This window comes from Sorex fumeus, unplaced genomic scaffold (genome assembly GCF_029834395.1).
Source record: "Sorex fumeus unplaced genomic scaffold, SorFum_2.1 ptg000002l, whole genome shotgun sequence".
In the NCBI taxonomy this organism is placed as follows: Eukaryota; Metazoa; Chordata; class Mammalia; order Eulipotyphla; family Soricidae; genus Sorex; species Sorex fumeus.
Genome location: NW_026606059.1, coordinates 767,362 through 779,400, shown reverse-complemented (window position 1 = coordinate 779,400; position 12,039 = coordinate 767,362). Strand labels below are relative to the sequence as shown.

Below are 12,039 nucleotides of genomic sequence, written 5' to 3'. Positions count from 1 at the left end.
GATTTGGGGGGGGGGTAAACTCTAAATAATAGTGGCGAATCTTTTATTGAAACAATCTAATCAAAGCGGATAGAGTGTTAACTAGAATTCATCTGCCTCACAGGGACGGGGAGGGGTGGGGGGTGGGGTTTTATTGGGGTTCTTCATGGGAAAAAATAAGTATTGGTAAAGGGAAATGTGTTTGATATTTGCATGACTGAGACATAAACCTGAAAGCTTTGTAACCTTTCCCACAGTGATTCAATAAATAAATTAAAAAAAAAAAATAAAAAAAATAAATAAAAAAAAAAATCCTACTAGGTCATGTATGATCCTTTGGATGTACTTTAGATTTGGTTTGCTAATATATTGCTAAATCTTCGCATCTATATGCATTAGGGATACAGAACTACAGTCTTATTTTTTAGTGGTGTGTTTGTCTTTTGGTATCGGGGTAAAGTTTCCCTGAGAGTTAACTGTCTGGGAGGGTGAATCGAAAAACTGCTTTTTTAAAAAAACTTTTTATTACATCACTGTGAGACAGACCCTTACAAAGCTGTTCCTGATTGGATTCCAGCCAGAGTATCCCAACCCCTGTCCCTCGACCAGGGGGCGTTTCCCACCACCAGTGTCCCCAGGTTCCCTCCCGTCCCCACCAGCACACCCCCCCCCCCCCCCCCACACACACACCGCTTGTTCCCCTTTTGGGCACTGTGGTTCGCAATATTGATATTGAAAGGTTATTAAGAATATCCCTGTACCTACTTTTAATACTCAGCTCTTGTCCAGCGTGATCATTCCCAGCTATTATTGTTATCCTGGTCTCTTCTCTGTCTTACCCTCAGCCCCACACACACTTGTGGTTAGATCTGGCCACTGACCAGTCCTCCTAACCCGATTTCCCTGGCAGTCATTCTATACCTGTCCCTCTCCTCCTGCCTCATTTCACTCAGCATGACACCCTCCCTGTCCGTCCATTTATAAGCAAATTTCAGGGAAAGTTTACTTCTTATGACCAGCATTCACGCTTGTTACTAGTACCAAGTAAACTAAGAATCCACACTTGTCTTTCTAATACGAGCCGGTGATGACGTGTTTATACATCAGGCCCCCAGCAAAGGTGGCATCAGGGAGGTATGCTTGCCTTCCTCCTCCTCTTCCTCCTGGGGGTGGGGGAGGCAGAGGCAGAGGGTGCCGGCCCACACCCAGTCCTGTGCAAGACAAGCACTCCCCCTTCTCTGTCTCTGGGCGTCCCACGGCCTCTTAGGAGGAAAAGTGGGGCCCACGGGTCACGCAAGTGGTAGGACACAAGGCGAGCATTAAAAGGCCCCGAGTTCCATCCCCAGCACAATCTGTCTCACAAAACTAAAAAGAGGAAGCAAGCAAAACGGAAATCCTGTGGTGAGGACAACTTGGGAAGCCCAGCAATGGACCTGGTGAACCTGAGAGGATCTGGCTCGGGTCAGGAGGGGCACGGAGGCCCCAGGAGCAAAGAGCCCGCTCACGGGGGCCTGGGAGAGTCTCACTCCTCAGAGGACCAGGAGACAGCCTGCTGGGCTTCCCCCTTGGCCCCCGCTTTCCCTTTGCAACCCTATCGGGAACACAGGGCCGAGGAGGAGGCGGGGTCCTTCTGAGGGAGACAGCCAGCGGGAGTGCGAAGCCCCTTCCCGGCCCTGCCCCTCACCTGCTCCCGGGGTTCTCCTCCAGCCTCCCGCTGCCACACCAGTTGCACACCGGCCAGGAGCAGGCCGTGGTCTCGTCCACGCCAGCCACGGTGCCTGGGCACGAGCAGAGCAGAGTCAGTCGCGGCCCGCCCACACCCTGTTTCACCCACCAGTTGTCTTCTCTCACTTTGAGTTTATATAAACACTCCGAAGCACTCATAGCATCACTTCTGGTGAAAACAAAATGGAAAAAAGTGAGACGTTCTCAAACATCACTGAGCGCTCTCACTCTTGCCCAATCTTCCGTTCTTCTTCCAGGACCAGCCAGCCAGCACCGCAGTTTGTCCCTCAGCCCCTGCAATGCTGCTGGAGAGGGTCTTCGTCTGGAGGGCACTGCAGGCCCAGCCGCGAGTTCGCCGCCTGAGCCCTACCTCGGCCCTGAGGCCGCAGTATCATGGGGTTTTGTTGTTGCTGCTGCTGTCATTAGAGTCTGATTAACACACACATATCCCAGACTTGATAGTATTGTCCACTGAATAAATAAGGTACAAGTGCTAAAATGAAGAATACCTAAACTGGAGAAATCACACGAGACAATGCTAACCAACCAAAGAGAATATTTCTTCATCCAAGAAATGGAAACTAAAATAAAAATTCCTTGTCAAGGAGGCTATGGCATGTTAAAGTTTCTAAAACTATTCTCTACTGCAGACACGTAGTGTAAGCTTCTTCTTCTTCCCTTTCCAGGGGCCGTCCCCAGAGATGCCCAGGGGCCCCTCTTAGCCATCAAGACCATCAAGACCAGTCAGGGTGCTGGTGGCCTTCAGGGCCGTCCCGGCAGAGCTGAGGGACTCCCGTGAGGGCACTGCAGGCCCAGTCGCGGGCTCCACCATCTGACCCCTATCTCGGCCCTGAGGCCGCAGTATCATGGGGTTTTGTTGTTACTGCTGCTGTCATTAGAGTCTGATCTGTGGACCAGAGCCAGTATGCTGCTGGGGGCTACTCCCAGGTCAGTGCGAGGAGTCACCCTGGAGGTACGGTGCGTGGGGGCTTAAACCTGACCCCCCACCCGAGCATGCATGCAGGCCCTGAGCCCTCCCCAGCACTCGGTGCCGAGGCCAACAGCAGGGAAGCAGCGAACCTCTCCCTCCCCTTTGTGCGAAGCCTTTCCTGGCAGACTGCCCCGAGCAGAGTTACCACGTCCGACAGCATGAGTGTGAGAGCTGCAGAAGCACCTCCAGAAGGTTCCCTCAGGACTTCCCGAGTCAAAGTCGGCATGTGCTAAGGCTGAGCTCCCCGCACAGTGCTTGGCGACTACCTAAGTCAGAGCCTCCCTGACAAGGAACTCCTGATTTTAGTTTCCATTTCTGGGATAAAGAAATGTTCTCATTGGTTTGTTAGCATTGTCTCATGTGATTTCTCCAGTTTAGTTATCCTTCATTTTAGCACTTATGCCTTATTTGTTCAATGAACAATACTATCATGTGTGGGATAAATGTGTATGCTGAAAGAAAAAAAAGAAGAGGAAAGTTAAATTCCTATTCTTAGGAATTTCACAGGCAGATAGAAAAAACAAAGTAAAAATATCATGAAATGACATGTTATGTGGGAGAAATACCTATAGGAGGTATATGGAAAAGCACTGTTACCCCAAATAAACCATGCAAAGGATACTTGAAACTCAACAGCCAGGAGGGCCAGAGAGCGCAGTGGGCAAGGCGCTGGCTTTGCATGTGGCTGAACCAGGCTCTATCTCGGCACCACACGGGTCTCCAAGCCTACCAGAAGCGACCCTTGAGTGCAGAGCCAGGAGGAAGCAACGATCATCACAACAACAATGCCCCAAACGAAAAAACCCAACTCAACAATAAGAACACAAACAACCTGAAACAACCTGGTTTAAAAATACCTTCACGTGGTGGAGTTTGTGCCCAATTCAATCAGCCTAATCAGTGGCTGAATATATAGCAGAACTCCTACATTTAAAAAAAAAACCTTAATGTGGGTGGTGAATGCCTGGCACGTGAAGCCTGGGGTTCAATCCCTGGCATCACAAAAAGCAAGCCAAACCAAAACACCTAACAGAACCATGAAAGAGCTACAGCTGGCACATCGGCGATCATTAGAGAAATGAAAATTAAAAGGGGAGACGCTGTAGCATGCCCATGTTTATGAGGATGGCCTGGTCCTCGCAGTGACCATATCGAATGCCAGCGAGGCTGTGGAGCAACGGGGATTCTCATTAACTGACGGCAGGAACGAGGACGACACGTCCACGCTGCAGTGCGGCCTGAAGGCTTCCTCAAAAAGGAAGCCCAGCAATCACACCCCCTAGTGTGATTAACAAGGAAGGTCACTCAAGCACCTCCACATGGAAGTCAGAGCAACTTTATTCATATTTGTCAGAACCCGGGAGCAACTGAAATAGACTCCAGAGGGGAAGAGATGAACATCAAGAATATGGAATGTTATTCAGCACTGAATTAAAAGTGCACTACCAAGAAAAGCCAGGGAAGAATCTATCTAGAATGCGTATTATTACTGAAGCCAACCTCAAATGGCTACATACCGCGTGGACTCCAACTACATGACCTTCTGGAAAAGGCTAAACCCAGGAGGCAGTGGGAAGGTCGGTGGCTGTCAGCGGTGAAGGGGAACGGAGAGACGAGCAAGCAAAGCACAGAGGGTTTTCAGCGACGCTACAGAGTGCGTGTGTGGGAGCACGTCCCCGTCTTCCCCTGTAGAAAGTATGATTCCAGGGCTGGAACAATGGCATGGTGGGTTGGGCGGTTGCCTTGCACGCGGCCAACCCAGGTTCGATTCCCAGCATCCCATATGGTCCCCCAAGCACCGCCAGGAGTAACTCCTGAGTGCAGAGCCAGGAGTGACCCCTGTGCATTGCCGGGTGTGACCCAAAAATAAAAAAAAGTACGATACCGAGAACGCATCTGAATGTAGGGGGCCTTGGGTGATGGCACCTGCCCAAAAGGGGCTGACATCTTGCCACACGGCCCAGCCGGCCCAACTCTGGCGCTGGTGGGAGTTGGTAAAGCCTATGCAAGAGTGCAGGGGAGGGACTGTGGGGCAGCTCTCCAGAAACCAGACACGAAACCGACCAGCAGAAAGGACCCCTGAGAGGTAGAGGAGGCCTGGGGCCGGGTTCGGGTCAGGGATGGCTTCTGAAGGCAGTGCTGCCTGCGGCCTATGGCCAGACCCACAGCCCGCAGCAGGCTAGGTGGGGAAACGGAGCACCCAGAGGTGCTTGGATTTTAGACCTGACCCCGGAGGGATTGAGAGGTGCAGGAGAAACTTCAAACAAGGGACTGAGGATGCCCAAGTCCCTTGGAATGCGAAGCATGAATACGTATTATAAGGCAAACCGCACTCTTTAAAAAGTTGTGACATTAGACATTCGATGAAAAAGGCATGACCCGAGTTTCTAAGGGAAAAGAAGCCTCCTCCTCTGCACTCTGGAAGCACAGGCTCTCACTGCCTGCTACAATAAGCATTCGGAGAACTTTATCAGTAGAGGATAAAATAAAATGATGAGAACTAGGCTTGGTTTATTAAAATATGTTCATGCAATGCATGCTTGAATGAGTTTTAGAAAACGAAAATAATACAGCTTGATTTTGAAAAGACTACTGCCACGGATTTCATTGTCCCTGCAAATCGAATCAAGATTCCTTCAGAGGGATGAGGAGAAAATCGAGAAAGGCTTATAGTGCGGCTAGAAAGGAGTGTGCATCTGTTTACAGCAGGGTGGGAGGGGGCAGTGAGGGCCTCCTGGTGGGCCCAGGTTGCTGCTGAATTCCTAACAGAGGTTCCAAAGCTGTCAGGGCAGACATGTGCTAGCCTTTCCTCTGTCAGAGACGTGGGTGAAGAAGTGGCCCGAAAGTGTCCCCAGGGCTCCCACACTCTCCCTGCAGTGCTGCTGACCTACAGGCCCCAGGGTCACATTAGGTGGACTTTGGGTGGGGTGGGGAGGTGGGCACGTGTTCCAGTCCTTAACCAGCCCCCAAAGTAAATACTTTTAATAGCTCCCTGCTGCTGAAGCCTGGACCCTAGCCCCCCACACCCTTCAGACACTCAACCAAAAGGGTGGGGGGGAGGGCCAGAGAGCCAGCACAAAGGTCAGGGCGCTCCCAGGGCAGGATCCTGACGGCTCCAGGTGTGCCCCTTAAGTGAATGTTACACATACAGAAACAGTTTCCAGTACACTTACTTCCCCGCCATCCTTTGGAACTCATTTCTGGCTGAGCTTTCCAAAGGTCATTAAATACATATATTTCGTAGATGAACATATACTCCAGATTACACATATTTTCTCAACTGGGGCCTTGTTCCCTAACTGGGAGGAAACTGCTTAATCCCACAGGGACACAGATGACATTAGCACCCCACATTGCCTAGGGGGAAGGGGCCTGCTTGGCTGGGAGCCCCCAAACCAGTCTTCCGCAGCTTCAGGAAGCAGCTGCACGGCCACCCTCAAAGGCACTGGCTGGACCAGACGAGGCGCACCGTGGCCATGTTCTCAGGAGGTGAGGTCCGCCTGACGGGCAGCCTGGGGAACGCACCGCGGGGAAACCGACGACGGACCAGGGTCCTGGGGGCTGTACCCGAAAACACTGGGGTGGGCATTCTCACCTGTAATGTCTTTTTCTCTTTCTTGCCACGCCCAGCGATGGCTGGGGGCTTATTAGGCTGGAGCGATAGCACAGCGGTAGGGCGTTCGCCTTACAAGCGGCCAACATGGCCGACCCGAGTTCGATTCCTCCGCCCCTCTCGGAGAGCCCGGCAAGCTACCGAGAGGATTCGATATGCCAGACACAGTAACAACAAAAGTCTCCAATGGAGACGTTACTGGGCCCGCTCGAGCAAATCGACGATCAACAGGAGGGCCTTTACCTTTACCTTTACCTGCACTCCTGGGAAGTCTGGGATCGAACCCAGGTTCGCCTCGTGCAAGGCAAGCACCTTACTTGCTGTATTACTGTACCAAGCCTGTTTTTATTTTTTTGGGGGGGAAACCACATCTGGTTTGTGTTCAGGGATCACTCCTGGAAAATTTGGGGGACCACATGGGGTGCCGGGAACTGAATCTGGGTCAGCTGCGTGCAAGGCAACTGCCTACCTGCTGTGCCCTCAGCTCTAGCAAGAGTAATATTCCAACTCTAATGGAATATTATAACTAATAGTCATTGATATCAGATATCAAGAACTTATATTTTACCTTGACATTATTTTTCAGACTGAAAAAGTGTTCACTAAATTGTCATGAAGAAATGAAGTGCAATGATTTGGACTAGTCTTCCTTGATCCTGGGGTCATAAGAAGTGCGTGTGCTGACTTACTGGAGGCAGTTTAGTAAGAAATGATTTTTAGAGTAACCCTGACACACACAAAAAGAGCTTCGCACTGGGCTGGAGCCACAGCACAACGAGTAGGGCATTCCTCTGCACTTGCCAACTGACCGGGGTTCAATCCCCAGCATCCCATACGGCCCCCCAAGCACTGCCAAGAATAATTCCTAGTGCGGAGCCAGGAGTCACCCCTGTGCATTGCCAGGTGTGATCCAAAGAGCAAAAAAAAAAAAAAAAAGCTTCAAAATAATGTTGTTTTTTTATTTTTCTAAATACTTAACAAAATGTTTGTGCCCAACCCTCTGGCAAAAAAAATTGTCATAAAGTTGTAAATGATTACGTGGCAAAATAGATTAAGATTTTATCCATTCCCCAGCACCCAGAACGCTAACAGCAGAGCCAGTGAGGTGGGAGGTGGGGCAAGGCCCGAGGCTTCCCCACCCTTCTCCCGTGAGGTGGGTGCTCTGCGCAGGGCAGGCCTGGGCTTCCGGCTTCCTTTCCCCAACAGGCCGGGGCCTACTCACACGGCTTCTCCTCCTGTGAGCATGTGAATGGTAACACTCCCTCATCACCGGATCGGGGGGCAACAAGCTTTATTTCATTTTCTTTACTTCCTAGTGGAACTCAGGGGCTCCTCCCGGCCAGTGCTGGGGTTGCTCCTAACAGCACTGGCAGACCCCACGCCCCCGGGGATCCAGGCCTCTCTGGCCCCCGAGTCTTCGTGCCCCCCCACCCCAGCATCTCTTTAATATCTATGGAAGCAGGAGGATGGTCCCTCTTGCATTTCTGGTACAAATAACTTCTCTCTCTCTCTCTCCCTCTCTCTCTCTCTCTCTCTTATTCTTGGTGTGTCTGGCTTTAAGTTCATCGTTCTTATTTTTTTATTTTTTATTTCTGTGTCACACCCGGTAATTACTCCTGGCTCTGCACTCACTCCCAGCAGAGTTCTGGGGACCATCCTGGGTACTGGGAACCAACCCTGACTCAGACAGAGCAAAGCAAGGGTCCGGCCCACTTATTATTCCTTCGGTGCCAGGGTTATTATTTTTCAATTGATCATTTCAAAGAAACAGCTTTTGGGGTTCTTGGTTTTCTCTTTTGCTCAATTTTCAAATTTTCTTATACGCTCCTTATTTTAGGGGATCCCATCCAGTGATTATGTGGCATCCAGTAGTGTTTGGGACTTACTTTTGATTCTGTGCTCAGGGGTCATTCCTTGAGATGCGCTGGGGATGGTATGTGGGTGCCACGCAGTGGGCCAGGGCAGGCTAAATGTAAGACAAGTACCTCAACCTTGCATCTCTCTTGCTCAATATTCTCTCTGCTTTAAGCATACGCTTCTTGGGGCTGGAGCAATAGCACAGCGGGTAGGGTGTTTGCCTTGCACGCGACCGACCTGGGTTCGATTCCCAGCATCCCATATGGTCCCCTGAGCACCGTCAGGGATAATTCCTGAGCGCAGAGCCAGGAGTAACCCCTGTGCATTGCCGGGTGTGACCCAAAAAGCAAAAAAAAGAAAAAAAAAAGCATACGCTTCTTACAATGGTGACCTGGGGCCTGACGTATACACTTACAACCAAAAAAGTCTAATTTCAAATAATAGTCTGCTTCAAGGGGAATGGAAGGACTTTATAAAAATATTCTCAATTCCTACATTCCATTATTACATATGATATAACAGTTGTCAATCACATCACTGTGTGCAAGTTATTATCATGGACTATTATTATTATTCCCTTTAAAAAATGTTTTATCAGTGAAACAGCATGAGGTACAGTTGTAGACTTACAGATTTTTGTAAGTCTTGGGTTTCAGTTATACAATGATCGAGTACCCATCCCTCCACCAGTGCCCATTCTCCACCACCAATGATCCCAGTATCCCTCCCACCCCATATCCCCCATCCCACCCTGCCTCTCTGGCAGGGCATTCCCTTTTGTTCTCTCTCTCCTTTTGGGTGCTGTGGTGTGCAAGAGAGGCATTGAGTGGCAATCATGTTTGGTCTATAGTCTACTTTCAGCATGCTTCTCCCATCCTGGGAGGATCCTCCCAACACCCTTTACTTGGTGCTCCCTTCTCTATCTGAGCTGCCTTTTACCCCAACATGTGTGACTGGCCGACATGATGAACTCAGACAGTCTCTCACCCTGTTCCTTCCATTCTAGGCCATGGGTCCCGATGTGAAGTTCTTCAGCTGATCTTCTCGGTCCTATCTTGGCATTAAAATCACCCACAATGATCTTGTAGAAGGTGTGGTCTTCTTTATAGAACTTCTCTAGCTCCACGTAGAACTTCTCGATTTCTCTTTCATCATAATGAGATGTTGGTGCGTAGACAACAAAGATAGAAACTGCAGGCAGTGAGCCACATCTATTCAAATGTAAACGTCTGATTCGGGTTGTTAGGCATTCGAATGAATCAATGCTCTTGGCCAAGTTTGTGTTGACAAGGACACCGATGCCTCCAACACCTCTTTTATCGCATGTTCCGAGAAACAATTCTTCTCCAGTGTCGAAAACGGCATGGTGAGATTCGTGCCTTCTTGTCAGACCAATGATGTCGTACTTGATCATTCGCGCTTGTACCATCAGGTCCTCGATGGATGCATCTGATGCTAGCGTGCGTGCATTGAAAGTACAGACGATCATTTTTGTCTTCCTTCGTTGTGGCAGCCTAGGTCGGCCTTGAGATTTTGTCAGCCTCTCACAGTTCCAGAAGGCAGAATCTAAACGATGGACATGGGAGTCTCCCGGTGGACGATTCCACAACGAAATAGACCACATCATATTCAATCGACGGTTTTGCCTGACTGATGTCGCTGTTGTCCCAAAATTTCGAACGGGATCGGACCACCGTCTCCTTCGTGCAAAATTCTACTTCACAGAGCGGGGAGAAAGGGCTGCAAAGTTCAAAAAGAGAATTCCCAGAATGACCACCAACTGGGAACTCTTTGGTACTATTGCGGCAACATGGGAAGATGCCATTGTTGACAACATTGACGAGGAATACGATCTGGTTCAGCACCTTCATGACTGTGCGAGGAACGCCAAGAGAGAGATTGCCACAAAAAATCGCCTATCTTCAAAAACTCTTGAGCTAATTCGCCAGCGTGGTTTGGCGCATGCCTCAGGCAACCGCAAGCTAACGTCCGAGCTCGCAAAGCAGTGCAGAGATGCGATCAAGGAAGACCTCAAAGAGAGAAGAGCAGAAGTACGGGTAGATGCGGCAGAAGCCGGGAAAAGTATTTGTAACGCCCACCTGTCCTTCGCCAACTAAAAGACCAAGATGACTGCCCTCTGACGTCCTGATGGATCCATCACATCCTCCAGAACGGCAATGGAGAAGTGCCACCCTCGAGAACATCATGCGACGACTGGAATGGGAAGGAATGGGAGTGAAGATAGATGGTCGGCAACTACACCACCTCCGCTTTGCTGATGACATTGTTTTAATAACACCAAACATCAGCCAAGCGGCACAAATGCTGGCCGACTTTGACCGTGAGTGTGGAAAGGTAGGACTACAGCTGAATCTTACGAAGACAATGTTTATGAGAAACAGCCTTGTTCCTGACGCCCCATTCGCTCTCAATGGAACGACTATCTCCAAATGCAACAGCTATGTGTACCTAGGTCGAGAGGTCAATATGACAAATGACCTGGCACCCGAGCTGCGCAGGAGGAAGAGAGCGGCTTGGAACGCCTTCAAGAACATCGAAGAAATAGCTAAGAGGACGAAGAACCTCCGGCTCCGGGCACATCTTTTTGATTCCACTGTTCTTCCTGCATTAACATATGCCTCAGAGACCTGGGCCCTACGCAAACAAGATGAGAACGCTATTCAGGTCTCCCAAAGAAGAATAGAAAGAGCTATGCTTGGAATATCACGTTTCACTCAAATGAGGGAACGAATCCGGAGTTCTGACATCTGTCAACGATCAAGGATCAGGGACGCTGTCTCATTTGCCAAGGTGTCGAAAATCAGATGGGCTGGTCACGTAATGAGATTTAAAGACGACCGTTGGACTAGAGCTGTTACTGACTGGATCCCACGGGATGTCAAGAGACCGCGTGGCTGCCCACCTACCAGATGGTCAGACTTCTTCATCAAGATCATGAACGATTGGTTTGAGGCTCTTCATGTTCCTAGAGCAAACAGACTCCATTGGGCTACACTGGCACGCGACAGGGACGAATGGAGACGTTACTGGCGCCCGCTCGAGCAAATCGATGACTAACGGGAAGTTAAGTGATTAAGTGATTTAAGTGATGTGTGACTGGCCTCCAAGCCATGGAGTAAACCTCCTGATACTTATCTCAGCTATTCTTGGGTGTTAGTCTCCTATTTTGTTACTTTATGTTCCCCAGATGAATGTAATCTTTCTATGTCTATCCCTCTCTTTCTGACTCATTTCTCTTAGTATGATACTTTCCATGTAGTACCACTTGTATGTAAATTTCATGACTTCATCTTTTCTAACAGCTACATAATACTCCACTGTGTAGATGTACCAAAGTTTCTTTAACCAATCATCTGCTCTCGGGCACTCAAGTTGTTTTTCAGATTCTAGCTATCGTAAACAGTGCTGCAATGAACAAACAAGTGCAGATGTCACTTCAACTATACTTTTTTGCCTCTCTGGTATATATTCCCAGGAGTGGTATCACTGGGTCAAATGGGAGCTCAATTTCTAATGTTTTGAGAATTGTCCATACTGTTTTCCAAAAGGGCTGAACCAGTGGACATTCCCACCAACAGTGAAGGAGTGTCCCTTTCTCGCCACATCCACGCCAACACCAGTTACTTTTGTTCTTTTGGATGTGGGCCAGTCTCTGTGGCGTGAGATGGTATCTCATTGTTGTTTTGATCTGCATCTCCCAGATGTGGAGCATTTTCTCATGTGCCTTTTAGCCACTCGGATTTCTTCTTTGAATTCCCTTATTTTTATTTTCATTTAGTCTCCAACGCTCCTCCTTTACTTTGCTTAGACCCAGTTTCTGAACTAGATCATTATTTTTTCATGTGCTCCACTG

General features: G+C 49.2%; 1 protein-coding gene across 1 annotated transcript in view; it reads right to left on the bottom strand.

Moving 5' to 3' along the window:
• SPIDR (scaffold protein involved in DNA repair) overlaps window positions 1–12,039 on the bottom strand; it is a 344,944-nt gene that overhangs the window by 7,181 nt on the left and 325,724 nt on the right. The window contains exon 17 of the mRNA XM_056111030.1: window positions 1,664–1,757. Coding sequence (XP_055967005.1) covers window positions 1,664–1,757 — 94 coding nt within the window. The remainder of the gene's footprint in view (window positions 1–1,663; window positions 1,758–12,039) is intronic.